Source organism: Ambystoma mexicanum, chromosome 1p, assembly GCF_040938575.1.
Source record: "Ambystoma mexicanum isolate Mex_15411 chromosome 1p, UKY_AmexF1_1, whole genome shotgun sequence".
NCBI classification, from domain to species: domain Eukaryota; kingdom Metazoa; phylum Chordata; class Amphibia; order Caudata; family Ambystomatidae; genus Ambystoma; species Ambystoma mexicanum.
This window is the reverse complement of record NC_090921.1, coordinates 993,066,135-993,078,516: the sequence shown is the minus strand read 5'-3', so window position 1 is coordinate 993,078,516 and position 12,382 is coordinate 993,066,135. Positions and strand designations below refer to the sequence as shown.

Sequence of the window (12,382 nt, the reverse complement as noted above, 5' to 3'; positions counted from 1 at the left end):
GAGGAGAGGCCACTCCACATCAACATCCTGGAACTCCGAGCAGGGTTCTGGGCCCTCAGGTCGTTTCTCCCGTACCTCAGGGGCAAGGTGGTGAGGATCTTCACCGACAACACCACCACGATGTTCGACATCTGGAAGCAGAGAGGAACCAGATCCCCCAGCCCTATCCAAGGAAGTCCAGGATCTCTGGCATTGGGCCGTTGCCCAGGGGATTTTTCTGGTACCCTTTCATCTGGCAGGGATAAAGAACACCATCGCCGACTCACTCAGCAGGGAGCTGAGCTTGTGCCACGAGTGGGAACTAAGTCCGGACCAAGTGGAGCAAACCCCAGATCGACCTGTTTGTGACGGCGACAAACTCCAAGTGCCAGAGGTTTGCCAGCAGGATTCCCCAGCCGAGGAGCATGGGCGATCCTTTCTCGTTCCCCTGGGACGGCCTGTTCCTGTATGCGTTCCCTCCGTTACCGTTGCTACTGCGACTAGTCAACCAACTCGAGAGGTCCTGGTGCAGGATGATCCTCGTCGCACCGGCATGGCAGAGACAGATCTGGTTCCCGCACCTTCTGGACTTGTCACCGTCCCCACCAGTCAAACTGACGGGCGCAGATCTTCTCTCCAGAGAAGGTGCCATCCTTCATCACGACCCGGGGTCGCTGAACTTGCAGGCCTGGCTCCTGCAGCACTAGAGTTTGGAGGGTACGATATCCCGGTGGACTGCAGAGGTTCTTGCAAAGGTCAGGTTTTCCTCAACTCTCAAGTGCTACGTACACAAGTGGAAGAGGTTCTCTGGTGCCGTGCACAGAAGATTAACCCTCTACGGATTACGGCCCCACGTGCTACCGTACCTACTGGACTGGCTCACGCTTCCATCAAGATGCATCTGGCAGCGATTTCCCGATACACCAGAACTGTGGGACGGTCATCCCTGTGTTCTCATCGCCTGGTGAATTCATTTATGGAAGGACTGTTCTGATCGTTCCTGCCGGTGAAGGCTCCAGCACCGGCGTTGGAGCTCAACGTGGTGCTGACCAGGCTCATGGGGCCTCCATTTGAGCCTCTGCATTCGGCACCGTTGAAGTTCCTGTCGTGGAAAACGGCATTCCTTGTGGCCATCACTTCCGCACGACAGGTGGGAGAGATCCAGGCCCTATCCTGAAAGCCTCCATAACTGACTTTTCACAAGATGAGGGTGGTGCTGAGGGTGCACCCCTCCTTCATGCCCAAGGTGCCGTCGGATTTCCACCTCAACGAGCCCTTGGTGTTGCCAGTTTTCTTCCCGTCGCCTTTGTCAACGGCCGAGAGGACTTTGCACTCCCTGGATGTAGGTAGAGCGCTGAAGCTCTACGTGGATCGCACGTAGAGTTTTCGGAAGACTTCACAGCTTTTTGTGAACTTTGGACCTGTGAACCAAGGGAAGGCCCTCTCGATGGCTTCCATTTCCAGATGGCTCTCCGGCTGCATCATGCACTGTTACCGTTTGGCAAACCGACCGTTGCCCGGCCCTCCGAGCCCATTCGATCAGAGCGATCGCTGCTACCACGGTGTTCTTGTCTGGTGTGCCCCTGCTGGATATCTGCGGGGCTGCCGCATGCAGGTCGATGCACACCGTCACGAGATTCTACTGCGCCGACCGGGATTCCAGGGAGGAGTCCAGGATCGGCCAAGCAGTGCTGCTCAAACTGTTCGCCTGAAGGTGGGCCTGGTGAGGAGGTAAGAGTTGCTTAATGTTGAGTTTATGTAATGCTTAATGTTGAGCTTTTGCCACCTCCCGTGGTGGTGCATGTGTGTACTGCTATGTATTCTTATATTCACGAGCATGTTAATCCATGCCAGACCCCATGCTGGAGAAGGAACAAGTTACTTACCTGTAACTGTTGTTCTCCAGCATGGGTCTGGCATGGATTCACATGTGAACCCTCCCTCCTACCCCTCTGCGGCTCTTCACTTGGTCATACTGCCACTTCGCGTGCTACCAAATCTGAGGATGGCTGCCAATGGTTGGGGCTTATCGAGAGGGCAGTCACGCCTGGGGGCATTATGACCCATAGACCAGTGATTGGTTACTACTAAGAAAGACAGATCAGAAACGAAACTGATACTGATTTTTTTTCTTTACCAAGTATTCCCAGCCTGAAGACGGAATATTCATGAGCATGTGAATCCATGCCAGACCCATGCTGGAGAAGAGTCATGTGTGTAACTTGTTCCTAACTTTACATCTCAACTATTTTGTTTTCCATTGCACCACACTATACAGCAAATTATCCAGCCTGTTTCCCTGCTTCAACCCTTCCTGTGTTATGTTAAAACTAGTGGGCAAGTTCTGTCATGCCTACCACCAGAGCATCAGGCCAGGCCCAGCACCCCCGGAAGCAGGCATCATGCCCTCGGGTAAAAGCCCAGCGGCCCCTTATAGGGACTCTTTGGACGCAGTCCTTTGGCGCCAGGTTCATGTTGGACATCAGTCCTGGCGCCATAGGCGCCAGGCTCATAAAGGGAGGTGTTTTGTGCACTTACCTGATGCAGACCATGCTGCATGCTTCAGGCCTCCCTGAGACCTGAAAGGGACTATTTTTTCATATGGACTATTTTTTCACTCAGGCGTGGCCAGGGAAGGATACATACCTAGTTGGGGAAGGATGCATACCTTGGACTTCTTTGGAGGCTATTTAAGACTCGCCCAGACAGCAGCTCATGCTTCGCGTTGTTCTGCTTCCTGCAGCTTAACGCTCACCGTGTCTGCTCCTGGACTTCAGCCACGCCCGTCTTGAACCTGGAAGACCTGGAAGGAAGAGAAGAGAAAGGTGAAAACCAAGGATTATTTCAAGCTTCTTACCTGCATCCGGAATCTTCTCGCCAGCATCCCAGAAGGAAGACTTCAATTTAAAAGCATTGCGTTGCTCGCTGCAGCGCCACGCTTCACTCACCTGTCCTGTCCTCGAGACATCTCCCGGCTCCATCGCGGCTGTCAGCATCGGACGCCACATCTCTGCACCTAGGGGAGAGAGGAAGAAACAAAAGGTAAGCGGAAGGACACAGTCGGAAAGCCTGATTAACAGCCATAATACTTACCGGCTTTTCTTCCACATTTCGGGTCGGCGCCGCCCCGTTGGCAGGTACCGTACCCCGGCCCCTATGGGGGAAAGGACTAGACATTTCAGAGGAATGATAAGGACATCTAGAGGGATCGCCCTCATTACTACTCACCTCGGCAGGTTAACCCCTCGACGCATCGCCTTCATTCTGCACCTGAAATAAAGGACAGATCACAGGTGAGACAGCATAAAGGGGTCCTCACTTGAACTTTGAACTTTCATACTTACGGCGCATCGCTCAGGAAAGTCAAGTGGATTTTGCCAGCGCCATTCTGAAAACCAGTGAAGTAACTGGACGAACGCGCGCCCCTGCACCAGAAGCAGGATGGAGAGTTCAACCTTCCAAACCATAAGGTGAGCTTAAACCGGGTTTGGAGGAATAGAGAGGAACGGAGGGGGGAAGGGGGGAGCTAGCACACCATTCTGCAGACTGTTAATCCCCGTTCTCATCTGCAGAAGGATATTCCTACGGGCCAAGGAAGCACGATTTGGAGGTCCTGTCCAATCGGTGTTCTGGGTCCTGCGCATCACGCTAGAAGAGGCCGCAGTAATCCAGACTAGATCAGCGCCCCCGTGGGAACCAGGTGGGCGTTACAGTTCTCAGATTACTGATCTGTAATTCTACACATGCCCAAAGTAACCACTCCTCATCTCAACTTGAAACATAGCAACACAGTAAAAAGGTTGTCTGTTCCTGCACACATGAATTGTTTTTGCATCTTGCCTTTCCTTTTCCTCCCACTAACTTTTCTGTGTGTAGGGTCAGATATCCGTGGAAAGACGAGCACACGTCGTGGAACGCTTGTCTCCCCCTAGAGCATGACGAAAAGCGGTGTTCGGCGTGTAAACTCCTTAAACCTAAAACCCTTAAGGAGCGCCGGTTGAAGTGCTGGGCCGCATAAGGAATGTCATGCGTGGAGCCTCCCTCCCCTGCCGCGACACCAGCCGAAAGTGATGGGGGTACATCGGATGATCAAACGTCCAACGCAGACGTTATAGACCTTGAGGCGGACTATTCTAGAGCCGCCACGCCCGTCCCCGACCCTTCCAGGCTCGACTCCGGTCTTGCTACAGGGACCACACCCAGTGACGGGGGCGAACAATCGCACCGCACAAAGCACACAACCCAAGCGCCCTCCTCGACAACTTCGTCGAAGAAGGCGAAAGCGCCTACGGATCAGTCTGATCCGAAGCAGCGCATGACTGGGCATAACAAAGGCTCTACTCCCCAAACTACACACGCTGAAGTTTCAGAACAAGAAACTTTGACGGTTTCCAAGGCCCGTACAGGCCCGAAAACTACAAGTAGGCCTCTACCTGAGAAGCCATCCGCTGGCCCTTCTGGAGCCGCGGAAGACATTTTCACTGCCGACACATCGGAGGTGTTGTCTCCCGAAGATTCGGCGACTATCCGTAAGAGCATCAATAGGATTGCTACGGCGGTGGGCCTAGTACCGGTTTCGCACACAGTTATGGGCCAATCCGCCGAAAAGTTTTCCACGGATTTGGAAGACGATCCCGAAGACTCTTACCAGGAAAGCCAGGTACCCCTCTCAAGCACCCTGAGGAGATGCTCTCAATGCCTTAGGGCGGAGAACACGGTTCCTACTCAGCTAGGTCCATTTGGGTCATCCAAGTGGACCACGCAGCAATTCAAGGGGTGTACGGATTGGCTGGTGCAGTTTTTCAGGGCTTCTGATCAACCTCTGCCAAAAAAAAGATTGGCTTGACCCTAACCATCAAACACAAGATGCCCAACACCAAGTTGACCATCAAGAAGATGTCCAGATGGACACGTATAGACATCTAAACAGAAGGAGGAGTCGTCTTTTCTGGACAAATATTGGGAAGATCAAGGGGCAACAGACAACTGGGAGGACACCCAGCAGGACGATCACAACTCTGATATCGTTTGCCTCGATTCTCCCACATCCACCCCGATTCGACAAGCTTCCCCGGTGGATGATCAAATGGCTTTCAACATGTTGAAAAAAGCAGTGGAATTCTTTAAAATTGCCACGCTTGAAGCCTTGCCCGAACAAGATTTCGTGGAGGACATTATTAATGAAAAGCCTCCGGCAAGCCTGTCTATCCCCCTCTTGAGCCCTGTAAAGAGACGGCAGGCCCTACTCACACCTGCTCAGACTAGGGCTGTGAACCCAAGGGTCGAAAAACGTTTCCGGCCCTCCCCCACAGACCCGCTTTATATCGAAGGACACGCAATCCCAGACTCGCTGGTGGTGACCAATACTCGCAAGAGAGCAGGGGGTTCCCCTTGCCACGGGAGACACACCCCGGACAAGGAGTCCAAAAGGTTGTATGCCTTAGGCAAACGGGTTATGTTGGCGGCGGCCTATACCGTCCGGATTGCCAATAACACGACGTTACTGGCAAGCTACGTCGACACCCAATGCAACCTACTCCAGGAAGGCCTTCAGTAGGTTCCGGAACCAACCAGAGCCAAGCGTCTCGCCATTGTCTTGTAGGGCAAACTTGCCAATCAGAATGTTGTAAAGAATACCCTGGACACCGCAGAAACAGCGGGCAGGTCTCTCGCACAGGGTACTCTCATAAAGAGGCACGCGTGTCTGCGCACGTCGGTCTTCAGGCCTGAGACCCAGGCATCCATTATCAACAAACCCATCGAAGAGGCCAACCTCGTCGGGAAGGCGGTAGACGATGCGTTGGAGACAGCCAAGAAGGAGCACAAGACTATTTAGTCGCTGCACCAAATTTCCCAAAAACCCTCTTCAGAGGGGCAGTAATTCTTGGCGGTCCTTTCGAGGACATGCCCGTGCCGCGATTTCGGCGCAGGCAACTTCAACTCAAGTCAACCTGCTGCAAGCCCCACTTTCTACCCCCAGAGGGGTCAGAAGCGCGGAAAGAATAGAGGCAGAGGCTCCAATTCCAGAGGAGCGTCAACTTCGGGTCAGAAATGACCACCAAGTCCAGGTCCCCTCCCATGTCTCCCTGGTCGGGGGGGCGATTAACATCTTTCCTCAAGGCATGGGAGGGGATAACTTCAGACCTGTGGGTCCTAAAGACTGTCGCCCACGGTTACTGCGTGGAATTCACCTGACCTCCACAGTTCAGACCGCCGAAACATAGACGCCTTTCACCGGAACATCTGCAGAACCTGATCCAAGAGGTCGAAGCGCTGCTGGGAAAGGACGCCATAGAAGCCGTCCCGATTCTTCAGGTAAACAAGGGTATCTATTCAGTGTACTTCCTTGTACCCAAAAAGATCTCACCATTGGTCCTGTTCTAGACCTGCGCCCAGCGAACAAGTTCATAAAGCCCCAGAAGTTTTGCATGGTAACACTGCAAGAGGTGATCCCATTGCTAAAACAGGGGGACTTCATGACAACATTGGATATGAAAGATGCATACTTTCATGTTTCAATGCTGCCAGCGCACAGAAAATTCCTAAGGTTCGTGATTCAAGACAAACACTACCAGTTCAAGGTACCCCCCTTCGGCATAGCCTCGGCGCCAAGGGTGTTTACCAAGGTCCTGGCAGCAGCACACCTGCGCAGACTTTCAGTTCCAGTTTACCCTTACCTCGACGATTGGCTTATCACGGGGGACTCGTTCATTTGTTTTTCGAACACCCAAAAAAACAGTAGACCTACTGTTCAGCCTGGGATTTTCTAACAATGAAAAGAAATCCAGCTTAGTCCCCAGCCAAGTAAAACAGTTCCTGGGGGCTCTAATTCGTACGGAAGATGGTCTAGTCTTCCCTTTCAGCGAGAGGGTTCAGAACATGCTCTCTCAGGTTCCTCATTATGTAGCCAGTCGAGAGGTGATGGTACGCAAAGCTATGCGTTTGCTAGGGATGATGGCGTCACGCATATACTTGGTTCCCCACGCGCGGCTGCGCATGCGTCCTATGCAAGAGTGGCTCAACAACCAGTGGTGTCAGGCCAGCGGACAATGGGAAGATCTGTTGTCTCGCCAGCCTTCATTCTCAATCTCTGGAGTGGTGGTCGAAGGAGAACCTCTTGAAGGGGAAAACCTTCATCACCCCTGCAGTGGAAGCCACTCTCACGACAGACGCATCTCTCACGGGGTGGGGCGGCGGCTCACCTGCTTCAACAGACAGCGCAGTGTGGTCCCCTCAGGTAGTGTCCAACCATATAAACCTACTAGAGCTACTAGCAGTGTTCAAAGCATTGAAAGTCTTTCAGGAGCAACTGCAAGGGAAGACAGTGCTGGTCCTAACCGACAGCAATGTATTACCTGAACAAACAGGGGGGGCACTCACTCTCCAGGGCTATCCAAGCTGTCACAAAACATCTGGATATGGGCTCTCAAACACAAGATGTTCCTGATATCCCATCATGTTCCAGGGGAACTCAATCTGCTGGCAGACTTACTCAGTAGAGGTTTTCCTCTGCCAGAAGAGTACGAATAGCGACTGCACGAAGACATTGTATCCAACGTCTTGGGTTTCCAGAGATCAACCTGTTAGCTATTCAGGAGAACGCCCAATGCCAAGATTACGCCTCCAGGTACCCCCAGAACCGATCCAAGGGGAACGGTCTCTGGAGAACTTGGTCGGGAAAATTTGTCTACGCTCCCCCCGACTCCCCTTCTGAACAAGATAGTTCACAAGATGCGCCAGGAACCAGTCACCATGATTCTGGTGGCTCCGATGTGGGCCCGCCAACCTTGGTTTGCGCACCTGATGGAAATGTCCCTCTCCCCTGCCCGTACAACATGTTGTCTCAGGACAGGGGGGAAACTCTGCACCCATGCCCACAAACTCTGAACTTAGCAGCCTGGCTCCTGAGGTCCTAGAGTTTGGACATCTGCAACTCCCTCAGAGATGCATGGACCTACTGAGGGAGGCAAGAAAGCCTAACACACGTTATTGCTATGCCAGAAAATGGAAACGTTTTGTCATCTGGTTCAGTTCCAAAGGCGTCAATCCCACCGATTGCTCGCCTTCACACATTGGGTTAGATATAACCCATCTGTTGGACTCTGGGTTAGTCTTCAATTCCTTAAAGGTTCACCTAGCGGCGTTGTCAGCCTACACCACGTCACAGCAGAAGGTGTTGTGGTGGAAAATACCTGTGATTAAAGCCTTTATGGAAGGGGTTAAAAGAATTTATCCCCCCCATCACTAACCCAGCCCCTGGGTGGGATCTAAATGTGGTTTTAACTAGGCTCATGGGGCCCCCTTTTGAGCCTATGCATAAAGCTAGACTGAAAGACCTGACTTACAAGACAACCTTTCTAGTAGCTATCACTTCTATCCGAAGAGTTGGCGAACTACAGGCCCTCTCGGTCTTGGACCCCTTTGTTAAAGTCCACAAAGATAAGGTAGTTCTGCGCACACATCCCAGATTTGCGCCGAAATTTATTTCGACGTTCCATGTGAACCAGTCAATCGAACTACCCATGTTCTTCCAGAGACCTACTAACATGGCCGAAAGAAGCCTTCACACACTAGATGTACGCAGGGCAGTCATGTTCTACATGGGTAGAACTAAACCACTGAGGAAGACTAAACAAGTCTTTATTTCAGTGGCAGCTGGTAGAGAAGGGGATCCTGTCTCTCAGCAATATCAAGGTGGATTGTCAAATGCATCACTCTGTTTCTCTCTTGCAAAGAGAGAACTGCCCTTCAAGCCTAGAGCACATTCTACTCGAGGCACTGGGGCATCCATGGCATTCATTGCAAATGTTCCCCTAGAGTCCATTTGCAAAGCGGCAACCTGGAGTTCTGTACACACCTGTACAAAACACTATTGCCTAGTCACTCATTCTAGGGCTGATTCTCAGGTGGGATAAGCAGTACTAAGACATCTTTTTTTCTACTGTTCCTTCTCACAACCCACCTCCAACTCCGGATACTGCTCGCTAGTCTATGCACAGCATGTGATTCTAAGCAGATAAACAAGCATCGGAAGACTTGCTTTTTACGGTAAGTAATGCATGTCATTATTTACCTGATTCCAGAAAGGTGCTCCAGAGTGTTGGAGTGCACGTCGAGGTGTCATCGGCAACCCCCTCCTACCTCTGACCTGAGTCGCTGCTTGTGTTCCTTCATCGAGCCCTTAACAGTTTGATATGGTTATTAACTTGGCACTTCTATACAATACCAGAGACTTAAAGAAATCCACAGGAACTCTTCGTATTCTGCTGCTGGTCAAGACTGAGCCCTCTCCGAATTGGCTTTTAGCTAGGATTGCGTTTTTGGACTAAAGACTTGCTGTGAAGAGAAACCCTTTCTAGAACCTTCAACCAGGCGGTTACACTAACCATTTTCCTTCCTTTAATTAACTTAGATATGTGTTTACAAAGAAAATGCATTACCATAAAACTGCAAAGATCCGCTTGTGCCCGTAATTACCGATAATACGATGGCCTTCTTTTCCCTTGCTAGTGTTGCTACAAATGTAACCGCAAACAAACGCAAAGTGAAGGTGCCCTTCGAAGTGTATTCTAAAGTATTCTTCAGTAAACGTCTAAAGTATTTGTAGTGATTTTAGTGTAAATTTAATATAGAATTGTGTATAAATTAGAAGTGCAGGTTTCTTTGATGTGCATGTCGAACTATGTTTAGTGCACTTACCTTCAGCTCACATCTTCCTCTTACGATAAGCCTGGTTGTTCTGCCACTCTACCAAGGTCCTGAGTTATTACAGATTGCTACTAAAAGTTGGAGATGTACATTCCACTGGGATGTGATAGCATATGTCACTTATAACACGACTATACACAAGAGTTTACTAAAGTCTTACTGACAGTAGGACTTAAGTAAAACTCCCCAAACAATGTGGACAAGAATAGGTGTGGTCAGTGACGTGCACGTGGTGCACTTGAAAGAACTGCATGGTGAAATAACACTAGGATTTGTACTGATAAATGGTAACCTGTAAAATAGCACAAGATAAACTAACTGAAGATGGAAATGGTTATTGTAACCTTTTGCAAATTTAGGATTACTTAATGGAATCCTCCATTTAAATATTGCCAAGAGGTGCCTAAAATGATTGCCCCTGGGTTTTACAACTCTATCAAGCTGATAGAAATTGAAAGCATTCATAATGCCACCTACTTGTAGCCATGGTTTCACACAGCATGGTCATGCACCCCTCCCCTTTCTAAATGCCCATTAATCTCCCTCCCTCTTAAGCGACATGTCACTAACAATATCCACTTCCAATTTTATACAGTCTTCTGCCATCTAATGTTCATATCACTTTAATATGCTTAAGTACAAAACCGAGAAACTCATCTTGGATGGTCTCCAAGTGATTGGACCAGCTAATCATGAAGTTAAGTGTTTATTGCTTTTGGTTTCCCGATATCCGTGGAGATGTTTTTGACCAATTACCGATCTGGCCAGATTCCTGCACTAGGTTTCTATTTTCTTTTGCAAAAGTATGCCAAACATTGAAGGTGGATTCCTAACAATCTCTTGCCATTCTTGATTCCGTTATATTTCTATGGGCTGTAGCTCTGCGCGAAATTGCAGATAGAGCAGGACATGCCATGGTCGCCTATCACATGGGATTTTATGTCTGCAGAGAATTTTGTAAAGTCTTATTGTGATCTGCATTTTTCACTAACAAATCTGTGCTGCATGTGTTATCTAATTGGTACCTGGAAGACCTTATGGGTAACATGCTTCCTCTCTAACCTATTCTGAACACATTCTTTTGCTACTTAAATGTCTTGGGAAATGATTGGCCTTGAAGGACTCTGATGTGAGATTGAAAGTTAATATCTGGTTTCTCCTCGTCTTCTTCCAAACAGCTATCTTTCATTCAACATTCCCTCTTGAACCCTGAAATCTTTTGTTTTGCGGACTATCCCTGTCACACAGTTGCTACAGACATCTTAAAAGCCCCACCGGAAGATGACAATCGGGAAATTGCTACATGGTAAGAATGTAGATCTTAATCATGCTAGAATTCTGCATAATAATAATTGCAGACATGTTGCTTTGACTTTTGAAATGTGTTAATTTTACACTGGTTGATTTTCTTCCTTTGAGGCGATAGGTTACTTTCTCCAGCATGGGGTCTGGCATGGATTCACATGCTCATGAATATTCCCCGTCAGGCTAGGAATCCTCGGTAAAGAAAAAACCAGTATCAGTTTCGTTTCTGATCTGTCTTTCGTAGTAATAACCAATCACTGGTCTCTGCGTCATACTGACCACAGCCAATGACTGCCCTCTACCTAAGCACCGCCTCTGGCAGCCATCTTCAGATTTTTACCGCACGTTCATGTGTTGGGATCCTCGTGCTATTGCTCTCGAGCGTTAGTGCTATTTTTTCGCGCTTTTTACAAAAAACTTCGATTCTTTCGGTCAAAAGAGCCTCAAGCTCCACCGATTCTACATCCGATCAACGGGGACCCGTGTCGGATTCATCTGTGCCCCTCAAGGGTGAAGATTTCGTCGAGCTACACTTCGGAGGACTCCAGAAGCTTCTCAGGCCCGGTCTCGGAGATGGCCCAGGAGAAGGGAAGCTCGACGCCCGGAAAGCTGTTCAGGGTCTGCCCTGGATGCCAGCTGCAGAACGTCTTCAAGGAGGACGAACACTTTCTGCCTTTACTGCCTTCATGAGGACAAGACGCACGTGGAGAAGGACTGTGCGTTTTGCGGCAACATGTCGGAACGGACCATGAAGGACCGCCATCAACGTCTCGCCAACTGGCTGGAGGGTAAGAGCCCGTCTGGCGAGAAGAAGAAATCCGAGCGGTCTTCTAAGACCTTTGAGGGCGCCCCGGCGACGGGGGCCCAACATAAGGCCAAGCACCGCGAGTCCGCTGGCACCTGGAGCGCCGAACGGTCGGGCTCTACGGGCGCCAGGCAGGGCGCACCCTCCCCGGCACCATCAACCACGAGCCAACGCTCTGGGTCGGGTAAGAGGAAGGCCGAGCACCCGGCGAAGCTCCTGGAGAGGCCCCGGTCGAGCTCTAAGGCAGAGGAGGAGCGTGGCAGTGCCCCCTCCCTCAAGGATAAGGCGGTGAGCGCACCTAAGGTGGTGAAGGCCTTGATCCATCCGACCAAGCCCTCTATCGAAACGGTCGCGGCGGCCCTGGCTCAGCCTGTGGTGGCTGCACCAGTGGTGGCGACCTCAGGGCCCAGAATCTCCCTGCCTCCTCGGAGGGAGTCTTCCTTTGTGCCCATCGATAGGACCCCCGTGAAACCCCCCGTGGGGAAGAAGGGGGGGCAGGGCGTCGTCGTAGAATCGGCCTCAACCTCAGAAGAGGAGCTGATCGAGGTCTTAAGCCACGGCCTAGGCGTGGAAGAAGGCCAGCCC

General features: G+C 50.6%; 1 protein-coding gene across 7 annotated transcripts in view; it reads left to right on the top strand.

The window, feature by feature from the left end:
* Positions 1-12,382, top strand: part of CNOT1 (CCR4-NOT transcription complex subunit 1) — a 2,171,110-nt gene that overhangs the window by 682,323 nt on the left and 1,476,405 nt on the right. For all 7 annotated transcript variants that reach the window (XM_069654650.1, XM_069654658.1, XM_069654642.1 and 4 more), the window contains one exon: positions 10,866-10,993. In XM_069654650.1, the coding sequence (XP_069510751.1) occupies positions 10,866-10,993 (128 nt within the window). The remainder of the gene's footprint in view (positions 1-10,865; positions 10,994-12,382) is intronic.